Source organism: Takifugu flavidus, chromosome 6, assembly GCF_003711565.1.
Source record: "Takifugu flavidus isolate HTHZ2018 chromosome 6, ASM371156v2, whole genome shotgun sequence".
In the NCBI taxonomy this organism is placed as follows: Eukaryota; Metazoa; Chordata; class Actinopteri; order Tetraodontiformes; family Tetraodontidae; genus Takifugu; species Takifugu flavidus.
This window is the reverse complement of record NC_079525.1, coordinates 1,207,821-1,231,500: the sequence shown is the minus strand read 5'-3', so window position 1 is coordinate 1,231,500 and position 23,680 is coordinate 1,207,821. Positions and strand designations below refer to the sequence as shown.

Below are 23,680 nucleotides of genomic sequence, written 5' to 3'. Positions count from 1 at the left end.
TGTGTTCTCTGTTCCACGCGCTACAGTGTTGATGACACACATTCGAGTCACATCCTGAACCTCCGTCTGCTCTCTCAGCTTCTCCCTGGTCAGGAATGAGGCTGAAAAGCTTCGGGTCCATGTGGGACTTGAGCCAAGACTCCTGCTGCTAACCGATAACAACGTGGACAAATATCCGCAGTGGTGCGTTCCGCTCTGAATCCTGGGTCACGACAGGACGCATCAAACCGCACTGGGATTAAAACACAGGTACGAACATACTGAACCCGCCCTGTATCGATGCTTGAGCTTTCCCACCTTCCTCAGGTCTCAACTTTACTTTTAAATATCGCGTTCCCACCAAGAATCAGAGATCGGCTCTGTGAAGCGGCGTGACCCCGTGACCCCGTGCGAACCCCAAGGCGACGGGAAGGAGGCCGAATTCCTCAGCAGCGACGTCGACACGCTAACGAAACGTATCAGTAATCGGAGAGCCGCTTCCTGTAAATACTGTTATTAGAGTTCCAGCAGGACGTGTAGGACAGCGGTGGGTTATTTTAGCTAAAAGGTGGGAGGCTAATCAGCACGTGCACGACCTGCAGCACCTTATTGTCCCAGGTCGGCTTCCACATGCGCTGTTTTCGGAACAGAAAGCGGCTTTCCTAGCATCTCCCATCCCTCCCTGAGGCGCACCCCTACAGCTCAAACCGCTCGCGCGTTACTTCTTCGCTTACCACGAGTTAGCGCCCGTCGGGGCGTGCTGGAGGCGACGGCCCAAACAAACGGCGCTTTCTTTGCCACTTGACAAACTGCATCTTAAAGTAAAGATTAGCCTCAGGATTACAGGCCTGGATGCTTTTAGCTCCCCGAGTGCTGCATCTCGCCCCTCTGAGAGTTCTCCTGCCTCCCGCTTCACTCGTCCTTCCGACTCATTATCCTGAATGAAGATGTGTGATGGAGTAAAAAGAGAGAGGGAGCGAAAGACAGGGTGAGAGAGGGCGAGAGAGACAGAATTAGACTCTCTGACACCCCGCTAATTGAGCGATCTCCTTTGTGCCCGGCCCAGCCTGCCAAGTTTTAATTAGCAACTAATCAAATCAATATGGAGGCTGCCGACCGAGGAGGACGGCACCTAAACTGCGGGGCGGCCGCCTGGATCGCAGCTGCCTCGGACCTCTGCGCCCTCCAGGCCGAGCTGGGATCTGGTGTCACGGATCCAAGGATTCATTTCAGGCATTATTAACACAACCCTCATCAGCTCCTGCCCACCAAGCCTCCCGCCCAATCACGCGCACAGCTCACATGCCAATCAAACAAGAGGTTCTAATAACATTGAAGGAAGGTGGGGCTTGTTTAATTGCAGTGTCCCACCACCAGGGGGCGCCCCCCCCCCCCCCCACGCCTACACTATTAGCAACTCAACTTGATGTGATGTCTTTAGTGTCATGCTAATGAGCTGGAGACAAGAGACAGAGTCACTTCTGCGCTTCCGACGGCTGCAGGAGGCTTTCAACACATCCTGACCTCCCCCGGAGGTGTCCAGCTGGGTCTGATGTCTTGTGGAGCTCCGGGGGGCCTCCCCAGCTCCTCCAGCTGCTCCCTCTCTGGCTGCAGGACACGCCAACGCTTTAAATTCCCGTCTCTTGAGCGCACCAACGTCCCGATGTGCTCCAGCGACATCTGAGGCCGGTCGGACGCCTTCGTCCGTTTGTGACGTTTTTGTTTCCTACGCCCGCAAAGGCAGCACGCTGTCATCGGGAGGTGATGTCATCATGCAGGGTGCAGTGGAGAGGGCATTAGCAACGGCGCAAAGGCCAAATTTCAGAATGTCAGCACAAAGCGGCTTTTTCAAAGCTTTGCTAAGCAGCGACAGACACGCTCGCAGGCTCTCTGACATACAGAAAGCAAAACATTTCTTTATTTAAAAGGAGTAGCGCGCTCCAAGTACAGATTCTCTTTTATTTTTATGACTTGGAGAACAAACCTCTCGTGTTCTGGGGGGGTCTAAGAAATAAAAAGGTTACTGTATTGAGATTCAATGATTGGCTGCCAGTAAATAGAAAGCTGGCTTGTATGTTGGCAGACGGGCTCCTGCAGCAGAGCCTGCAGAGGAAATGTCCGACAGTATAGTTACAAATAGAAGCTCCGGACCCGCGGGGAAAGCAAGTAAAAAAAGGAAAAAAGAGCTTTTTCAACAGACCAAAATAACGCAGCAACCTGCTGGTGCGGCTGGATGTGACGGGGTGGAGGAGAGCCGTGGGCCGGCGGGTGGAGGCCGAGCACGGGCGCCGTCTACCTGCGGTGCTGCGCGCACGTTTGCTGCACATGCATGGATTTATGGAGGCTAGCGTGTGGGTGAGGGGCCCGCGTGAGCGCGCTTTAGGTTACACTTATTAATTATTCATGTCTATATTGTAATCACATCTTCCTCTTTATTTACTGCTGCGTGCACTGTGCGCGGTGCCCGGGAGAGGCCACGCTGCGCTGGGCTGCTCAAGGTGATCCAGAGTGGACAAATGAGAGGCCTGATTAATAATGGCAGCCTCTCGCTGGCCCCTCTTGGCCTCTCTGTTATTGTATGTACATGAGCAGCTTGTGCTCATTTGCCTCTTAATTTACTGGGGCTTAACACGCCGCGAGGGCGGCCGCTGCCTCCTCTACCTGGACGGCTGGAGGGGGACCCCGGGACCCACAGAGGACGGACCGCGGTGCCTTTGAGGACAGCCTGGGACAGCAGACCTGAACGGATGGCTGAATTCCCAGCCATAAATCCACGGCTGCCTAACGTTCTCGTTCATCACACGCGCGGCACATGCACGCGCAGAGCCACACCCGCACCCTCCACCCCCGAGTCGCCCGGCACACGTGCAGAGATCCGGCAGAAGGCGGCGAGGGAAGCAAAACAACCTCGAGAACGTTCTGGCTGTCGCCCACTGAAGATACGTTTGCATATCTCCCTCCGGGTTGCTCAGCATTTGTTTCAGAAACGTGCTCAGGTCTCTGCAGATAGGGGCGTCTATCAGAGCCGCGCTGGGTGGGGGGATGAATGACGAGGCTGCAGAGCAGAATATATGATCTCCTGCTGTACTGGGATGGCCACGCTAACGGGATGGAGTTCTTTTTGCTCTGCAAAGCAGCGCTGAGACAGTTCATTTTATATATATGATATATTGACCTTTGAGCTTCCATTTAAAGCGTTTTGGTCACCTTCGACAAGGTGAGAGGATCTGACTAGATGAGGACCGATTACAGCTTGGAAATCCAGTAGCTTCCCTGTTAGCTGATGAATCAGAATTAGTATTGCTGCTGACTGTCAATCAACCCGACAGCAGATCTGGGGCAGGAAGGCTGGACACGCGCATCTACTGCCCCCAGGTGGCAAACAGTGGAACTCCCCCGACAGGTCTGGGCGCTGGGACTAATGTCGACCTGCAGTCATTTTATATTTACTCCACAAATATGGTAACCATATTCAGCTTTGGAAGTTTAAACGTAACGCGAGTAAATGTTGCAGAAACTAAAGATTTGCCGTCAGCAGTTATTACGTTTCAACTGGCACGAGTGTGATCAGGATCCTTTCAAAGTGATCCCGTCTCTAAGATGCCCTGGGACCTTCCCATCTCCCCTCAGGTGAGTAAACAGCGTTTCTGTTCATATCTCAAGATCTTGATCCTAGAAACGGGCCAAAAAGCAGCATTTCCTTCAATATTAATGCATCCTTTTGTTTTGCTTCAGGGTCGTTCGTTCTCTTACAGTAACGTTGAGGCAACGATGTAGCAGTTTTGGTAGCAGGTGCTTCCAGTAAAGCCCAGAGAAGAGCTGGACAGGTGATGCCTCAACAGGCCGTTAAAGCTCCTGCTCAGGTCATCACTGAAGCAGACGGGCCCATAAACGCACCACAGAGCCTCTGAAGGGTCTCCACACTCACTACGAATGGAGCTGAGGGGCTACTGGGACCAGTGCTGCACCAGTTCCACCACTGACCGGTGCAGATTTACAGTGCGAATCGTTGATCTCAATTCATGAGGTCACAGCTTAGCTTTTAAAGCTTTAATGGCTCTAAATGCTGCCGATAACCCAGCGGAAGAGGGGCCAGAAAAGCTGCTGGCAAATTTAATTTTTCGATATGCAGTAAAGTTAACTGTTGCCGACCGGCCTAAATCAACCATTCGGGGGACAGGGCGGATTTCATCTGCGGCTTGGTTGAAGTCGGGGCTCGGCTCGTTCACACCGGACAAAATAAGTCAGACTCCCAGCTTTTTCCAGGGTTTTTTATTTTGCAGTTCTTTGCATTTTAGAAAAAGAATCCAAGGATTTTGCCTCCTGTGTGTTTCCGTCTGGCCTCTTCGTGATCCATAATGCCAGCTGAGGTTGTCAGCACAATATATCTGTGGATACAAACCAGCATGTTAAGCCTGATACACACGACCTACAGCACAACCATCACCACATCACCGAGTCCGTTAGGAGTCAGAGGAATGTTGGATAGATTAGAGCAAGTCTGGTATTTATGTTTCCAATCTTTTGACAGATGTCCGACAGATCCTGTGATAATGTAAACGCACATCTGACCCAACCTGGACTGGATTACACGAGGATTTACGGCCACCTTAGCGTAATTTACGATAAAGCTGCTTCTATGCATAGTTTGCATTGTTAAAAGAAATCGCCACGCTCCGACATGTGAATCCAACGTGGGAACGTCAGCGCAGACACCACTCGCTGGTCTAATGTCAGCATGCGGGCCCACGGGCCATTAAGGTGCGTTACTATACGGAGGAGACGCTTGACAACGTCCACTTAAACTGTTCACTTGTCTGGTGCTGGAGCCTCTGACCAACACAACGCTCGACTCCTTTGGCCGATCTAGCTACGCTCCAGGGCTCCATCCCACCAACACTGTCCCGTTGCCCTAGAAACGCAAAAATTCCTATTGGGGACGGTGAATAACGGGGCAGTCGGGACAATTCTGCGCTGCTAAACTGTAGCAAGTTACACTCGTTCACCTCGGGACTACGAGCGCTACAAAACAGACGAAAGCAAGTCCGTGGTCCGACCCGACCCGTCGAGCTGTTCAACACTCACTGGGTTTGTTTTTCGATGGTCAATTTTAAGTCCCCCCCCCCGTAAACTCTTAAATGAATTGTATTAAATAAAGATACACTTTTTTCCCCTCCCTAGTGATTTAACGACAATAATTACATGACAAAGTCAAACTAGAGCCACAACTTTTGAGAAACAATTAAAAAGGTTTGGTCTGGAGCGCCGCTCCGCTCCGAAGCGTCACAGCAGTGTGCATAGAGGGTCGGTAAGTCATCTTACCCAAACTGCCTTGAGGGCAACAGGTTGTTCTGCCACTTCTCCAGGTCCTTGAGCTGGAGGTCAAAACGTGGGCTGATCACACCACACTGCAGGAAGAAGCAGGAGTCACACGCTGAACCTACGGCTCAAATGCTTCTACATGATCCAACCGCCTTGTTACGAGGACGCAGCCCCTCTCCCATCATCTGAAGACAATTCGGACCCGATGCAAGAGCCACACGGCAAGTTAAAAAGAAAACCATTTACCTTGTTCAGTCTGCCTGTGAGATTGACGACGATTTTTCCGGCTCTGTGATCGTCAATGATCTCAAACTCACCAATGTAACCTGGGCGACAAAGAAAAAGAAGCACTTGAAACCAAACTGCACCGAGCGGCTCGGCGTCGCACAGGTCACCCAGACCAGAACTTCTACATCTTCGTCGTCCATTTGCCCAGCGGGTCAGCTACTCACCGTGCTTCATCATGACAGTGAGGAAGCGCACAATAACCTTGGAGCAGGGCCTGATGAGGACCTGGCGTTTCCCACGCTTCTCAGCATTGTTGATGCTTTTGAGAGCATCTGCGAGAACGTTCATGCGCACCATGATGCCTGCAAAACAAGACACGTTTCAGCATCCAAGCATCAAGAGGAAGATAAGAGAAACCAGGAGAGACCCGCGTTTCGCGAAGGTAAAACCGATCTTTAAATGGTGACATGCACTTGAACACACGCCAGATGTGACATTAACCGGCTATACAGCAAATGAAGAGCAGCCGAGTCGCTAATGTTGAACGCATTAGCGACGCGGCTAACGTAGATATTTGACTGCGGGGGTTTCATTTGATTTGATTTTTTTGCAACGTTTTTGGTAATGTGCGTGAAAACGGAATCCCAGAGAAGCGTGGTCCTCCTACAGGACGGAGAAAACCCCTTAGCCGATACCAAGCTACGTTAGCGCAACCATTTATGTTAGCAGGCACTGGTCGAGGCGACACCGAAGGAGTGCTCAGTTATAGACACAAACGGAGAGTTTACGGGTGCTCATTCCAACTTAAAATTAATGTGTGGGGGTGTTGAGTAAAATGTAAAAGTTACAAATGTGCTTTATCTGGACGTACTGACACTGAGGGCCAGACGGGGGTGACTGTTACGTGAAATGCCTTGAAATTTTACTCCCTCTAAACAATCGAGACGATAATCACTTTATATGTTTGGAAAATATATTCGCTTTGATATGATTGCAAAAACGTTGAATTTGCCGACTAGATGCAATAGATATCAAATAGATTGTAGCCGACAAAGTAAAATGCCATCTTACCGGTTCTGCAATATGGCGGAAAGAGGAAGTTGAAAAAAACTGCAATGCAATATGGGAAAACCAGAGACGTTTTCGAAATAAAATGTTTAAATTTTTACAAATAATATATAATCCCTTGCCTAGAATTGACTATACATATTACATAGATACCATTAAAAGTCCAAATAATTTTATTTTAATTAAGATGGAGAGAAAAAGAGCATCTCTTCAATAAAACTTTCACCTTTTCAAACCATCGTATTTAAAGCAGCGCCACCTGTTGTTCAGGTGGAACAACTGCATGCATCAGTCCACTCGGGCTTGGTAGCGCAACTCAAAGTTTTCTTAATTGTCTCATTGGCCTCTGAAATAGTTTATACCAGTTACAGTTGGTTCAACACAATAACCACTGCTGATGTGATACTTGGTCACTAAAATCTCACTAAATGCCAAAAAACGCAATAATATTGTCTTTAATTTCTGTTTCAAGAGTGGGAAATCAGCAAAAAATATATATATTTGTATTTTTAACCTTTGGTCAACACTAATGTTTCTGAAGATAGTTAGATAGTTGTCCATATAATAATGAATGACTATAAATTTAGACAATTAGGCCTCCCTCTTGAAAATCTGTGTTTTGAATGTGTGTTCATGAATGAAATTAATCAGAGTAATAAATATACATGCACAAATATGACTGTGGTATTGTGGATTATTCTGGTTGTTATTTTGATTTTTAATACTCAAGTAACCGCATAAGCTAATGAAGTATATCACATTGTGCTCTTTACATGATCACTTAAAGACTCTTTTTTTGAATGACCATCCTCATTTAAACCTATAATCAGATTTGTCCATCAAAAAGAAACAATGAAACTGTCAGGCTATATGAGAAGTCCATCACAGCATACAGCTGCATTCCCATGTTGCCTTAAACTGTAAGAAACAATAGATACAGATTAAAGATTTCAGTCAATAAATTAGATTCGATTACCTTTTTTTTCTCTTTAATGTGCACAAAACTCTCACAAAGGTCTACAAGTTTGATGGCTAATAACATCTTTGGTTTGCATACACACAAACCTGTTCAACAGCACATTTGACATGCAATGAGAGCTAATAGAGAAACTAGTAAAAACGTACCAAAAATCAAACAAAACAAGTCTTTTAAACTGCATGGTTAAAAAAAACAGGTTTGGCATCTGCAAGTTTCATATAAATTAAACTTTTTAAACTCCACATCATCAATACATACTGTGACCTTTTCATGACCTTAGTTAGAACATATTTAAAAACTAATGTCTAATCTGTATTGTAGGCAATATTTTATACGCTTTAGTGTTCTTTTTTTGCACTTTTTGATATTTTGCACAATTTTAACGTTAGGATGTTGAAAAGACACAAGATGCTGGCTGATATTATTTTTATAGTTACATTTAAATTTCATCAACAAGCCTGATTATAACTAACCCCTCGGCTGCCATCTAATTGTATTCTTAGCCGCCAGTGCTTACAATACTGGCCAAAAAATGTGCGTCTGCCTGTGGATCCAGCCCCACTTTCTGGAGGTCAAGTCCCATGGCTACCAGCATCTGCAGCAGGGTGAGTTCCTGCTGGGTACTCCGATCAACCAAGACTGGACAAGTCGGGTTGCACTGTGGCCACTGGCAGGTGTCCACCAGGTGAAACGGGCACCCTTTAGCAGGGGTCCGATTGTTACGAGTTGCCTCCAGGCTCCGGTCCCAGCAGTACAGGGCCCGAGAGAGAGAGATGCCCCGAACTTGGAAACTAAGCCAGTTACTGGGAGAAGAGAAAAACAGAGAAATTAGGGGGTTTGCAATGAATAGGAGCACACATCCAAGTCTCTGAACAACCTCATGTGACCTGTGGGAGGGCTTCAGACTACTGGAATTTACCCAGAGAAAACCCATACAGACACTAGGGGGAGAAGATGTAAAGCTCTTCATGGAAAAGCCTAACTTAAAGCCAGAACAATCATTTTGGAATCATTAATAATGTTAGTTTTAGCTACCACCATAAAAAATCTCTGAGCAGTGAAGTGATGAGTGTGTTGGAGGGGGCAGTGAGGGATGGGGGAAAGTGTGAGGTGGTGTTTGGTGATATGGAGAATGAGGATGGATGTTTGAGTGGGCGAAAACGGCGACCTGAGCTCATTCATCGGCGATTACATTGGAAGAGTTGGAAATAAAGTGAGGGGTGCCTCTCCATCACGGGGGTCAAGTACCAGTAGTTACCTTTTGGTGATGACCGTATGGGATAGGCAGGATGGTGCAAACGCGGCCCTGAAATCACACACAGGACAGCAGCGGTTCAGATTCTACTTTACACCCTCACTGTTGTCATCGGGAGGTTGTTATGAGCTTACGTGATGTGCCTCAATGAGTTCTTGACCTCATTCCCCAGGTTCTGAATGTACTGCCACTGTTCCTCAGACAGGCTCTGCCCACCCATGTAGATGTTCTCCACCTTCAGCTGCTCCTCATCAAACAGCCACTGCACAATAAACACAGGCGCTACACAGGAAAAAATGACACGTGCGATCCAGTATTTCAATACAGGTAAGATGAACAGGCGCCACCATCTGATATTTGTCATGTAATTTACAGAATCGAGTTACTGCCTGGATGAGCCGTCTTTAAATGAGCTCGTCCATCTCATCTTTATGACATCACTGAATTAAACCACAAAGAAACATATCTCCTCACTCTCTCCCTCATATTTCTCGTGTTTTTATAGTGTAACTCACAGGTCAGGGTAGCGTAGAGTTTATGGCCAAAGAAGCACTGCCACTCCTCTCCTTTCCTGTAGAGCTGGCGGCATCTATCAGGCACGACTCCATTCCACATCCTGGTATGATAAACATGATCAAGACCCAAACCCAAATGTTTAATATCTAATCTGAATATTGTAAAACGAAGAAGGCGCATCACGACCTGAGTCCTATCCTGATAGAATCCTCGGGTGAGCAGGAAATAGCCTCAGGGCAGTCAGGTGACCTCTGCCGTTTGCTCTCTAGAAACCAGCCTGAGTCCACGAGCCCTCGGACCTGAGCCTCAGCGCCAAGTTGCGACAGCTGACTGGCTACCCGCTCAATATTCAGCATCACGCCAATCCCACCAGCGCTAGAGGGTAGCCAAGAAAAACAAGTAACATTTTCAGAGCTGTTGCTGTAATGGGTATCAAAGCTGCAGCATATGGCGGCTAATCACCCAATAGCTGCTTTGCACCCACTGCTCGGTTGTTTTCAAATTTGGAGGTGTCCCAACAACTATAGTATGATGCTACCCTTGGAAGACTGTTTACTGTTACAGGTCGAGGCCACTTTAATAGACATTATGTCACTAAATACAGATGACTGGATGCAGACGGATGCACCAAGAATAGGGCTTTTGTTGTTTAATACTTGTTATGGAGCTGGTCCAGATATTGTAAAGCCCACAGGCGCTCGTCTGCATACTGTGGTCAACATCAGATCACCAATCGGTAAAACAAGCGCACCTCGTGCCAGACAGCATGACAACCTTGGCCTGCTTCATTCCTTTTGGGGCGAGGTCTTTGATGACCTCACGGATGATCATGGATCCCATGAAAGCATACTCAGCTGAGAAGAAGAGCACAAGCAGAATCCACTGGAGGCACTCAACAAAATGGAATGTTAGATCATGACCGGCACAAAAGTTCTTACTCAAATTTCGATTTGCATCTCTGTCTCTTTCTCTGGCTTGTCCTGGCCGTTGTGGAGGAGCTGGAGCAGGCCTGGTGCCACTCCATACATCACTGGAACAGTATGGGATGAAACTGCAGGGACAGGGGTTTATTGTAGCCTAAAGCTTGAGGATATCAAGAGAAAAAATGATGATGTATAATGTATAAATCATGATTCAACATGGGGCTGAAATGAAGGGCGGTAGTTCACAGAATGTATGTTTGGATATACTATATGGCTATACTCAGAATCAGGCTTACTTTCATGGACATAAATTATAAACTTCTGTCAAACAAACTTGTGTGCTGATTCTGCAATTTGACTAAAAGAATACTTGTTTCTGTCAATGTTTGACATCATTTGATCACTTCAGTTCAAATTATGGCGTCCCTCAGGGGAGCTGACTTGGCCTGGTCCCATTTTCAGGTTCTACAAGTGATATTCCATGTATAAATTATTATGAACGATGCTCTCTTCACAATCTTTAATGGGATGATCAGGTTGATGCTATCAGATTATATAAGACCAGAATGACAGAGGGTCATGCAAGATTCACTGGGAGAATGAAACTTTGACCATATTTGTTCTAGAGGAACCACAGAAGGATCAGTTACCAAGTTGTCCCGAAGCACTTGCGCTGATAAAATAATAGTTGAAAGGGGCAGAGCTGGACATGTATTTGAGAAAAAGGTTTTAATGAAAGCAGATATTAAACTGGTAACTCTATACGCAACAAACTCATTGTCAGCTAATTACAGCCAGAAAAGTACTTACACAATGTTGGCATTGTGCCAGTGTGGGTTTTCCTCGGCGCGAGAAGACAGTATTCCAGTACCTGTAAGTGCAGAAACCACTGATCAGATGTCCACATGTTTTGCTGGGGATTGTGTGAAATCACAGATACGGCATGACATGATGTCCACTCTTAGGCGGCCGACTGACCTACCTCTTTTTGTTTGGGGCCAACCTGATGAGCTCATCAGTCGGGGTATATTTTGGTACCTGAAATTGCAGGTCTCTTTGCTGTGGCAGCACCAGCCACCTAAAAATAATGGGCTAATATTAGATGTTTACATCAGCCACAGTGACAGAGACCCATGTAGTTCATCAAAGATGCTTGTGAGGAATGCAGTGGGATTGGAATGTGCCTACTGACAAGACAGCCAAATAAAATAGGATGGACACTTTCTTCCTCCTCATACAACAACAGGGCAAAGTAAGAGCATTTAGGATAAATATTTAGATCAGTTAGCAGGTTATATATGTCTCAGAATAGAGGTCACACAAAAACCCTCGTGGGCCCGAGTCACTAAGGTCAGATGACACAGACAAAAACACAAATCCCCCTCCTATGCCCATCACTCTAAAAGAAACAAACCAAGACAATCACTGCTCATGAATCCTTATCAAAACTCCAATGGGTCTGCCATACCAAACCAAGTTGACCTTAGAGGACCAAAATCAACTAGCAAGGTTAAAGATTCTCACCTTCCAGAAATAACAGCCATCGGCGACTTCCTTTTGACTCCTTCAGGTAAAACCTGCAGAGCCATAAGTGAGCAACAATGAGAAACCACTTACACAGTGTGCACACTTATGAGCGAAATAATAGATGGGATCTGGAACATCTCACCCAGCTGCCGTTCCATCGTTGCATGTAACCTGGTTGTTCTTGAGAAAGTGAAGCCTCATGTCATCTGTCTGCTGTCCAGCTGTTCGAGCGGCCGCTGCACCGTTCCTTCCTGCCACAGCCAAGCCTCCGCTACCTCTCCCAGTTCTCCCCGGAGCCGCATCCAACAAAGGAGACTGGCTAACATCAGCTGCTTGGTTCTTACCTGACTTCTTTGGGGACTTGCCACCAAATTTAGCATTACGGTTGCTCTTACAACAGATGCTCCCAAGCAATAGGAAGAAAGCAACATGGCCCAGTATCCTCATATCTGGAGCAACAAGCATGACACAACCTTGGTAATCTATTAAATTTTCTACAACCTCTTATCAATCGAATAATTAATATGAAAATAAGCTTACTTGGCTGAGGAGTTCAGGTTTGCAGATGTAAGTAGTGGCACCACTGGATTCAGACCAGGTGTGAAAGGAGGAGGCCAGAGTTTTAATGCAGTCTTGACCAGGTTTTGATGAAGCTGCGAGCTTTATAGTGCCACCATATAGATCAGATTTCCTCCCACTTTTCCCCTCATAGCTCAAGTGAGGCCCGAGATCAACTGCCGATGACACGCCGTGAGGGGAGGTACCACAACGCCAGTGGTAAGGGGAAAGACAACTCACGCATAGACATAATGCCCACACACCCACCAACCAGAGTGCTCCTATGTCATGGGACCAGGGTTGAAAAGCCGTCCTCCATCATCTCACTGCAAGTGCATCAATTTCAACATCTTCACGGTCAGAACAACTGCATAACCCTGTTGTGTGGTATGTGACCCTTAAGGTCATCGGAGCGCACGCTTCAAACACTTTCTGGCTCGAGAGCAAATGGGAACATAAGGTTCCCTCATGACCGGCACTCTCAAGGCACAGGTGGTAAACAGCTCTAGCCCCGTCAGCATAGGGCATTGCTTGCGTTACACATTATACATGACAACAATGTCTGTTATAAATCAATTATATTTCATAAAATGATAACTAATGTGTAATATATTTGAAGGGATGTGTGATTGTCCCCAACACAACCTACACTCACCATAATGATCTACAAACAGATAGAGGAGCAGTACTGGAGTTGATTCTTTTTAAAAAGTACTTGAGGCTGATTTGTAAACTGGTTTGTGTAATGACAGAAAATACTCTGTGTCCTTTGGAATCTGCATGACTAAGGAAATGTCCATGATGTATGTTCATGGAATTATCCAAAAGGTTGGAATTTTGTTCAGTTTTTATATGCATTTTTAGGCCAAATTAAACAACGGAAGCTTCTCAAAAGGCAAAAGTACACACCATGCATACTTGGCTCCTTTCAAATGAGGCAGTAAAGTGAATTTCAAATTCATAAAATCTCTAATATGTTTGAATATGACAAAGATTATGTTTGCCAGCTGGCTGTTCCCAAAGAACAAAAAAAGCAGCTTTTTGGCAATCATGCAACAAAGTCCTGGAATAGCCGGAAAGAGCCAACTCTGAAAAGTACTCCAGGTTTCCTCTCCGTGCCCATGGTTCTATAAAATATCTACCCAAAAACATTTAGCATAACCCATGAGGGGCTCAGGAGACATTTGGAGCTTCACCTGGACAGGGGCAACAAGTTGACCCCTTGGGCAACAGTGGAGAGATTCTTTCTCCCCTGTGTTGTTCTTTTTCACGGCCAGCCTCCAAGGTCAGGACACCCAAAGCCAGGGTGGTCCGAGCGCTGTGTCTGCTGAGCATGTGTCATCACCAGCTTCAAGAGCAGGGAGCTCAGGCGTGAGCTACAATGTTTGTGGGCCGATTGCAGCAAAGAACAATGAGCCATGGATGGCAAGCGTGTCCCAAATTTTTACGTTTGAACCATAGTGCTGAGATAACAAACTACAGGTAATAACCCAGCAAGCAGCAGATTCGTTAGGCCAATCGTGTATGACAAGACAGTAAACATACGGGCAACATCTTGCTGTACCCCTTTCCAGGTGTGTGTCATTTAAAAAGCTACTGTAAAAATCACTAAACCCAGGAAAGGAGGGTTCTAGTGGCAGCTTCACCGGCCACAATGAACACAAGCCTGAGCTGACAGATATGAACAACCTATCTCCAGAACCCACTCAGTCAGTCTGGATGACAGGTGTGGACTTAGCATGATCTGTGTGACGCGCCGGGCCGCTGTGTGAGGCTCACATACTGAGCAGGCAAAACTCTCCCTAAAGCCAGGTGTTAGAAGGCCTCACGTGGGTAACCCTCCACTTCAGCATGATGGATTGAAGGTAGGGGTCTGTGGCAGGGGCACATCGTGGGTGGGAGGGTGCAGCAGGCATACTGAAGGATAGCTAACAAGGGGTCGGTTTTGAAGTTATGCAAGAAGCTGCTGCACAGTCTACTGCTCGCTTCATTCCTCTCATCTGGCGCACATCCTTTCCTGCATGCCAGACGCACCTTCCACCAGTCCCGGTATGTTCAGCCTCTAGCGTGAGTGCTGCCACCACGAGCTCAAAGCAGTCATGCGGTGTAAAGGACAAACAGGAGTATGATGAACTCAAGGAACATCATGAATATTTGACGATGACACAACAGCTGTGAAACAGCTTACCCATATCACTGAAATCTAAGGATGTTCTTGAAATATTTCCATTAGCCGAAAATGCTTAGGTTTAGGGTTAGGGTCAGGGTTGGGGTCAGGGTCGTGGTCAGGGGTAGGGTCAGGGTCAGGGGTAGAGGTAGGGGTTAGGGGTAGTGGTAGGGTCAGGGGTAGGCTTAGGGTCAGGGGTAGGGTTAAGGGTAGGGGTAGAGGTAGGCTTAAGGTTAGGGTCAGGGGTAGGCTTAAAGTTAGGGTTAGGGGTAGTGTGTAGAGTTAGGGGTAGGCTTAGGGTCAGGGGTAGGGTTAAGGGTAGGGGTAGAGGTAGGCTTAAGGTTAGGGTCAGGGGTAGGGTCAGGGGTAGGGGTAGAGGTAGGCTTAAGGTTAGGGTCAGGGGTAGGCTTAAAGTTAGGGTTAGGGGTAGTGTGTAGAGTTAGGGGTAGGCTTAGGGTCAGGGGTAGGGTTAAGGGTAGGGGTAGAGGTAGGCTTAAGGTTAGGGTCAGGGTCAGGGTTAGGGGTAGAGGTAGGCTTAAGGTTAGGGTCAGGGGTAGGGGTAGGCTTAGGGTCAGGGGTAGGCTTAGGGTCAGGGGTAGGGTTAAGGGTAGGGGTAGTGTGTAGAGTTAGGGGTAGAGGTAGGGATAGGGGGTCTCTGGGGCTGCTGCTTTCTTGTCCGTCAGAAACTGGGTTCCATCAATGTGACAATTATTACATCACTAATATGTACTGTGAAACAGGCATGCATGATGCTTGTAACCATCTGTTGTCCCAACTCAGCCGCAGTGTCCGAAGACACGCTGCGCCTCGGTGCTTTGATGTGTCTTTAGGACTCATGACACACAGTAACAGTAACGTGGCCTTGGAGTCATGCTGGACGCACCAGCAGGCCTGTCAGTGCGGTGATGGATGCTGGCGGTGAGGTCACGGCATGCTCGGCTCTGTCACTCGTCAGTACGGGCACTTTGCATAAGCCTTCACTCAGATTAGCAACGCCGATCCCACGCAGCGGGGTCGGTTACACCAGCGAGAAGCTTCAATTACTGTCTTTTGCTCCCTGCCAAACATTCATAACTGTGTAAATAAGAAGGTTTGACATATATTGCTGACAGTGGTGTGTTTTGGACATGTAGAACAGATCTGAGACGTTTGAAGGGTGCTGCACGAGTCCTCGTGACTGGATCTTGGCTTCGCGTGAGCTTCGATACATTTTCCTTCCTACTATAGTGATTCCAACTATAAAGTGAAATAATGAGCACATTTTATTTCAAACATACTTTTATCCAAAGACTGACCTTGGAGTGTTGTTCCTCCCCCCGATTGGTAGATGCCGCCGCTTGTGACGAGCCATAAATCAGGGATTCCTCCTGAAGTGATGTCAGCCCTCTGCATCACATCTTGGTGCAGCATGGCGTGCTTGTGTTTGCATGCACTCGTCAGTCACCTAAAATGTTTACGATTGACGCCGTTAAAAGCCCGTGAGCACGTGAACCGATAGGTTACATTACTAGAACAACGTGCACTAACGGTGCAGGTAAAACCATTTGCTCTGTGCTATTCGAAAAGGACACAATGACATCATTCTATAGGTATGTGTCTACGCGTACATCGTACAGATGAGAAAATATTTACTGTTCACTATTTATAGGGTTTGTGATGGCTGTTTCCCAGCTCCCGCTCCTCTATGTGAACAGCTGATCTGGATAACCAACACAAAATTTTCAATTTTCAACACAAAATTTACAGCGACATGAAAGTTAGCCCGTGTGACAGCTTTGTGATCAGATTAATAAACTCTCAGAGTTTTGATATGAGTTAAATGTTGACTTTCTTTCCATGATTTTATATCATTTATATTTGTGAATCATGATGCTAGAACTACTAGCCTACTAGCCTCCAGTTACTTATGCGTGTAATAGCGGCATTAATATTCTTAAATTTACTATAAAATCTTTAGGAAGAAAAAGTATAACTGATAATGCACAGATGTGAGATTAGGCCCTAATCATCAGTCCACTGTGAAACAGGGAGCCCGTCTGTACATACTGCAGTAATAGCAACATGGCATCACTACATGTTTTTATTCCATGTATTTTAGATATTTGCTTTAGTTTGCTGGCACAGGTGCATCTAGTTTATTTTTAAGAGCGTCGAGTTGTCCGTAGTGATTAGTTTTAAGTTTGTCTCATAGGATGGTCCAAAAAAATCGCAGTAGTTTGAGCCACATTCTGGAATCTTTCCTTTGAAGCTGTATTAACACAAAGTCTGTTGCAGCCACAGACTGACACATCTCAAATATGTCAACACACAAATGTTTCTTGCAAAATACGTTCCCCAAACTTAAAATATCAGTTTATTGAGACAAATACAAACTGCAGATTCAAGTACAAGAGCGCAGAGGTGAATTTTTTGGCAAAGATACTTTATGTATATACAAACAAAAGCAAAATTTTAAATGCGTTCAGATGCGTATATTGCAGCCTTGCAGCCGAGCTGTATCACATTTTTCACCAGCCAGTATCCTGGTACCTAGAAAATAAAAACCAACATATTTATAATGCGTCAAAAATCCAACTTTAGATATGTGCCTCAAGTTCCAGGCATCACTTTATACCTTCGATTGTGTTTTGTAAAGTCAAAGTGTTTATGTCATTTGGGCTGTGATGGTAAAAGGCAGCAAGAATCCTCAATATAGGAGAAAAAAAATAAAATACGCACACTTTCAGCTTCATGCTCCAATCCTGTGTCATGGTGCTCCATTTCATCATCTCTGAATTCCTTTAAGACCTATAAAATAAACATTCCAACCATTACCTATTATACAAGCAAACATGCTACAGATTCCACAGTATCACTGCTATGCTGGCAAATTAATACAGTAGAAACCTTTAGGTGAGGTTTTGACTTACATGTAAAAGTTCTGTGTATCTTTCTGGGTCTCTTTCCATCAGAGCTCTTATCTGACTGTTGTAATGTTCTGAAATACTCTCCTCCACTGCCACAGTGCAGGCCATGGCCCATTCCTTACCCAGCAGGGCAGTGGAGGCACCTGTGGTAGACGTACAGCATTACAACCAACATCTGAAGTCTTTCAAAAACTTGCAGAAGCTCAAAAGCTTGTCCAAACCTAATGCAAACCCAGCAATGTTCCAGAAAGGTAAGAGCGCTGTGGGACGGACTCTGCTTTCAGCCAGAATTTCATTGAATTTCTGAAGGTGTTTCTTCTCTTGGTCCCACATTTCCTAATGTACAACAGGAGAGGTTAAACAGTTAAACTTGTGTGGAAAAACCCAATGTATTTCTCAAAATAGAAAAGTGTCTGTATGGTGGCCACAGACACAACCTTGTCTGACGCAGTCTGGATTAGAGAAAAGTAAAACAGAGACCTCACGTGCATGTAAACTGTGGCTGAATGAATACCTGGATGAGAGGCCCAGTCCTGGATCGTCCCAGCACAGCCATCTGACCCGCATAGATGCGGTTGGCTCCATATTCCCCAGCATGGTCAACACGCAGGAAACGATCCAGCATCCGTTTCTCCTCGCTGTCGAGCGGTGGAGGAACCACACTGTAAGCACAGGAACGCTGCCTCAAGGGGGCTGTGATAGTAAAACAGTGTAAAATAATCAATAAAGAGCTTGATTACATTGGCTGACAATGAGGATGTAGACATTTAGTTTCGGGACTTTAAAGCTCATATGTGCAGTAGTTTAGCTGTTGGTCCTATAGCTGTTTTAAGTGTTTTTCTAATGTGGAGTATGCCTACGATTAGAGGTCTGAATTTGGCTGAATGAAACAAGAAAAAATTTAGAGAAACTTGTCAATTAAGTGACATTAATAAAGAAGGCTGCAGGAGCAATCAGATATCTCGCATAAGTTATGCAAATGTGTTACGTCAAGCGTCATATTAAGACATAAAATGCTCCACATTTTAAAAGAAAAAAAGAAAACCAAGAAATGTTATGTTTATTCAAAAGCAAGGACCCAGTTGTAGCAAATAGAGCAAGATCCGCCTGTGTGTTTTTAGCATATGTAGCATTTAGCCAAACGTTAGCTGTCGCTATCAAAGTTAACTCCTGTCTGCTTACCTCTGCATCTCAAACACTGACGAGCCAGCAATGGACCGAACAGGTGAGATCCCGTGTGTGCAGCCATCTGCATGGCGGTCGTGTCGGGGTTTAATTGCCTTCTTTATAAAGGAACAGTGGAAATTTTAGTGTAAACTGTCATTGAGAGTGTCAGTAGACGGTGTCGCGGCGCACGCTTATGACGTGTTGGTGGGTCTTGCGCAATCAATCGTTTTCATAATATGAAACGATTTTATAATATAATTTTGTAAAATAAAATGACACGATTTGCACTTTAAAATCAAAATGAGAACATGTCCTATAGCCTACAATGTTCATGTTGGCTACAGTCGAGATATCAGATTTACAATGAATAATTAAATTGTAAAGATATTTCCGCGAATGTCAGGAGACACAATCCATGCCTGGCTTGAGGGACAATTCATTGATATTCACATCTATTGGGAGGGAAAGGGTCATCTAAACAAATGGAGTGAAGAATGGAGAGAAAATGGAGAGAAGAAAGCATTTTGGCCAGATATTGAATTCCGGTGTGTATTTAAACTTCAATAGTTTTGTGAGGAATTAAATAACTTCATAAGCGATGCCTTTAGTGGCCTCTAGATGGCAGTGTTGGACAGACTGCCTTTTGATTTACGGGCTCTTCTTTTCTCATATAGCTAAAGTAGAAAGTTAAATTTGACACAAATATTAACGTTATTCAAACTTCCTATGTGTGTTAATTAAGCCGCAATTGTTGCAATAGAACTGCCGGGACGCAGGAATGTGCAGAATGATGAGGCCGACTGCTGCAGTGCTGCACTGGTCGTGAGTAAACAAGGCTGGGACTGTGAATACCGGGGTGTGTCTGTGGCGAGACGCTGGTTATGCACTTGTCTATCTGTCTGTCTGACCATGTGCGGATGCGTGTGCATGTGTTTGCCTTTGCATGATTGCAGGTCAGAGCTCCATAAAATAAAATAAAAATGCAGACATTATTTTCTCATTACATGCCATGAGGAAATTAGGCACAGCATTCATACAAGCGGGTCAGAAGCAAGAAAACCCACGTGGGCCCTAATTTGGTTCAGTAATCACCTTTTAATTAAGCAACATCAGAGAACAGGAAGTGGCACTGTTGAAACAGCTGTAGTCAGTTTCCATGGAGATGTGTTGGCGTCTCGTTCGGTTGTCTTCGGACTCATTCAGCTGCGTTCCTCTGGACTTCATAGCGAACTGCTGGATAATGTTGAAACAATGAGGCCGGACCAGAATCATAAAGCTGTGGGTCAGACAGCTAATGAGGCGGAACTTTTTAAACGGCACCGACACGTTGTCACGTTGTCACAAGTCATGGCGGCTTAATGGTTTTCGCGCGTCTCCTGATTTTAAGAAAACGGACTCTCCCACGTGTTGATTTCGCGCCCCACTGGATCGGCCCAAACTGTATTTATGGTCCGGGTCACTGCTAATTGCACGTGGTGCCCCTGTTTATTTTGGAATACAGCAGATTTGTATAAATCACTTTTCTGAGCAGGTTGAAAACCGAATTTGCTCCGCACATTCCTAAAGAAACCTGAATTCACGAGTTTTTTAAATTCCCAAACCAACAAACCTTCATCACAGCATCGAACAGTGAAGAAGCTGGTTAATTACGCCACTGATTGCGGAGCCGACGACCCAGGCGACCTGTCTGCCTGCTGCCCGCGTGCACCGGTCGACGTGTGTGACTCCGCGCTGCCTTGCCCGAGGGCACCGGTCAGGGTGCATAGCTGTGGTGGGGCCCAGGCTGAGCAACACCTCCAGACCAAAGTGAGTCAACAGCGTCTGCTCTCACAGCACAGACGCGACCCTTCTCGTCTCATTCGAAAGCAACATCTGCCCATTTGATACCTCTAATATCTCATTTACACTCCGTGCACGTGGGCGTGCGCGCGCAGAGTTATGCAGCTACGGTCCGACAGCGAAGGTCCCGCAGTCTAGTCGACTAAATGTTCACTTAGGTAAAACCCCACAGCTCCAGGTTGTAATTTAGACGTTCTGTTAAAATATTTTGGTTGACAACGTCGTGGGCAGCAAAAGGTCTTTACAGGTTGAGTCGTCAGTCTTGTTGCCATGGAGACTATTGTCACGTGATCACTACATGCTGAGTCAGCTAATCAACTATCTATCTAACTACCTGGAACGTCTGCGTTAATACTAAATATTCTAAATACGTTTTGCCTGGTCAGCAAAAGAGATAAGAATCCGATTGTAACATACTTGTTAAATCATTGATATAAGCAAACAAAATGGGGGCAAATATTGGGCCGAGGGGAGCTCCAAAGGTCACTGTTCACTTTCAAGTTGCATCACTTACAACCCGCTTCGCGACTTGATTTTAAGCGAAGTTTATTTCTGTCTTCCTGTTTTTTTTTATTATTTGGGAACAAATCACTCCAAAGTCATCAATATTGCGACAGGGCATATTATGGGATATATTAGCAAACTCTCTGCCAACATAGATCGAATAGTTTCGATCCCGCTATAGTTGTTGCATTTGCATTTTAAGCGTCAGACTACGTTTTTATTCCCACAGAGGGGAAGTGACACGTGACGTATACGTGCATGCATCATTGAGGTAGCGAGTACGTCTCCCTGGACGTACAGCTTGCTCAAGGGTACCCCGGCAGTGCTGTGAAAACGCCCCGACACCTCTCCGGCAACCATTTTTTCTTTCCGGTTTTTGCTCCCCAACTGAGATTTGAACCAGAAAAGCAGTAATAAATAGTAGCAATAAATGCTCAACAACATTCTTCACTCATTTCCACCGTCAACTTAACCCAGTTGAGAGACTGAACTGGACACTGACGACCCAAACTGAGGCGTTGGGCTCCATCATCCGGGCTTTCTCTCTGCGTCGTTACATATAAAACCCCGTTTTGTGATGTGTTTGTTGTCATTGGCCTCAGAGGACGTTTCAGGATCATTTTCTCTGCAGCTCTTTGGTGTAAGTTCCAAGGTTGGATGCCCCATCGCAGCACATATTGGGGTTGTTTTGGGTTGTTGGGGGCTGTAATAGCGATGGCTGGTGTCTCCGTCCCAGATATGTGGTGTCACAGTAGGAACCGTTTAATTGCCGGGCATCCCTCTTGAGGACCGTTATTTCGTCCCAAATTGTTGCAAAATAATTAAAGAGGAATAAAAGTTACGCAACGTTGTTGAAAAAGCGAGGCCTATAATGGTCCACTCGTGGTTTCCCTCTGGAAAAGACTGGATGTGTCAAAATAAATAAATAAGACGTTCGTTTTCTCTGCAGAAAAAAAAACAAAAAAAACACACCCTCGTTTGGACGATTTACTTCCATTTTTGAGGTGTTTACGCCAAAATATCCGTCTTGTGTTGGTGTGCAGAGCCAGTTAAATCACACTTTCAGCCGCCTGCTTCGTGGATGCCGGAGAGCGTATTTAGCCGTGTCTGGTACAACTTAAACGCCTCTCGTCTGCCTGGCACGACTCCCGTGGCTTTTCTCTTTTTTTCTGACATAATTGGAATGCGAGATGAATGCTGGAAATGCCTCTGCCTGTTGTTTGTGGGCGGGGGATTTAACCCAAACACATCTACTGGAAACAAGCTTGACACAATCGGCGCACAATCACGCCACAAAGGTGGACGTGGTCAGGAGCAACTGCCAGGTGCACGTTACACCCAAATGACCCAAAGAGAGGCAGGTATATTCGGGGGTTAGCTCTTCCTGACGCCGCGAGCGGGCTAACATCTGTCGGCAATCAAAGGGACCCCAGCTGTGGTCGAATACCGCGGCAGGAAGCAGAAATCCGACGCACAACAGCGGCGTGCGTTGCTAACTGCGCACTCGACCCATCCCTTCCTTGAAGGAGACAATGTTTTTAAAGAGCACAGGGAGTTGGTCCTGTCCTAATAACCGTGGTAACCACAATCGCGGCCTCCCCCTCGGCTCTCTGTTTTTCCATGGGGTTATTTTTAGAGGGGCTCTGTCCACAATCCACAAGGTTTCGCCGTTGTTGATGCTCCTTCTACCACTTCAGTGCTGTGACTGGTGGTGACTTGGCGTCTCCACACGTCACGGGAGACCAGAGCGAGTGGGAGTCAGGCTCCGCTCTCCATTAAGGGGAGAGCCAGGCACCCTGAGTGTTGGGCGTCCAATGATGGGACACCATTCCACAGATTCCCCTTGGTTATTTTTGGGTTGCTGCAGGCCTGTTTTGAGTTTAGGGTGAAGCCGCAATATCCTTTATTAAGCATTGTTCACGTAACGGGTCGATGTTTACTAGGAAGACGTGCGTGGTTGACTGCAAGACCGTGGCAACTGCAAGACAAATAAGGATGTAAAAGGATAATTACATAAGAGTAGATGGGCTGAAGAGATAAATGGAGGGCGTTAATGGACTGGGTGGGCGGATTTATAGAAGGGTGGAAATCAAGTCACACACACGTCTCTGATACTCCGATGTCGATGGAAGACTCGCCATTTCCCTGGAAAAGGGTCCAAATATCCCAGATATCAGCTCTGCAATCTGCCGCTGATTGTTGTAGGAACTGTTGTAGGAACCTAGTAGCTGCTGTAGGAACCTAGTAGCTGCTGTAGGAACTTAGTAGCTGCTGTAGGAACTTAGTAGCTGCTGTAGGAACCTAGTAGCTACTGTGGGAACCTAGTAGCTACTGTAGGAACCTAGTAGCTGCTGTGGGAACCTAGTAGCTACTGTAGGAACCTAGTAGCTGCTGTAGGAACCTAGTAGCTGCTGTAGGAACCTAGTAGCTGCTCTAGGAACCTAGTAGCTGCTGTAGGAACCTAACAAAAGATGGCAAAGTATTTTTGGAACAATGGAGAGACCATCATGATGCTAATTCAGAAGATACAAACGGTAAATATTGATGCGTGAGCACGTCTAGATACCGCGCTGGCTAACATCTTTATCCCAGGAACAACAAAGGAAAACAAATGGCCACCTGGCGGATCGAACGGGATGTGTAGTCCGATTTAGATGTGCGTGGAAATGTAGCAATGTGTGGTGATTTTCAAAGGCTTGCAGCTGCAGGTGCCACGCTGAGGCCTCGTCCTCTCGCCTCATG

At 46.1% G+C, this 23,680-nt stretch overlaps 3 protein-coding genes across 5 annotated transcripts; all 3 read right to left on the bottom strand.

Moving 5' to 3' along the window:
* Positions 1-4,236: 4,236 nt before the first annotated feature.
* rps15a (ribosomal protein S15a) lies at positions 4,237-6,734 on the bottom strand. Its single transcript, XM_057036514.1, has 5 exons — positions 6,601-6,734; positions 5,754-5,891; positions 5,548-5,627; positions 5,302-5,387; positions 4,237-4,367 (listed from the first exon to the last, which is right to left on the bottom strand). The coding sequence occupies exons 2-5, from the start codon at positions 5,884-5,886 to the stop codon at positions 4,274-4,276; spliced, it is 393 nt and encodes a 130-aa protein (XP_056892494.1). The 5' UTR covers positions 5,887-5,891; positions 6,601-6,734; the 3' UTR covers positions 4,237-4,273.
* Positions 6,735-7,564: 830 nt separating this feature from the next.
* Positions 7,565-14,432, bottom strand: notum2 (notum pectinacetylesterase 2). 3 transcript variants are annotated; one of them, XM_057036513.1, is made up of 11 exons: positions 11,940-14,432; positions 11,795-11,847; positions 11,253-11,348; positions 11,081-11,141; positions 10,286-10,398; positions 10,099-10,201; positions 9,534-9,722; positions 9,347-9,447; positions 8,966-9,113; positions 8,835-8,882; positions 7,565-8,379 (listed from the first exon to the last, which is right to left on the bottom strand). In XM_057036513.1, exons 1-11 carry the CDS (start codon positions 12,260-12,262, stop codon positions 8,076-8,078), a joined length of 1,539 nt encoding a protein of 512 aa, XP_056892493.1. In that variant the 5' UTR covers positions 12,263-14,432; the 3' UTR covers positions 7,565-8,075. The 3 variants fall into 3 exon arrangements, with proteins under 3 accessions (XP_056892493.1, XP_056892492.1, XP_056892491.1); XM_057036512.1 differs by having other exon boundaries at positions 10,099-10,398; positions 11,940-12,246; positions 12,338-14,432; XM_057036511.1 differs by having other exon boundaries at positions 10,099-10,398.
* Positions 14,433-16,852: 2,420 nt separating this feature from the next.
* Positions 16,853-18,799, bottom strand: coq7 (coenzyme Q7 homolog, ubiquinone (yeast)). The gene is made up of 6 exons (XM_057036358.1): positions 18,611-18,799; positions 17,943-18,121; positions 17,650-17,764; positions 17,432-17,571; positions 17,241-17,309; positions 16,853-17,051 (listed from the first exon to the last, which is right to left on the bottom strand). The coding sequence occupies exons 1-6, from the start codon at positions 18,681-18,683 to the stop codon at positions 16,974-16,976; spliced, it is 654 nt and encodes a 217-aa protein (XP_056892338.1). The 5' UTR covers positions 18,684-18,799; the 3' UTR covers positions 16,853-16,973.
* Positions 18,800-23,680: the final 4,881 nt, after the last annotated feature.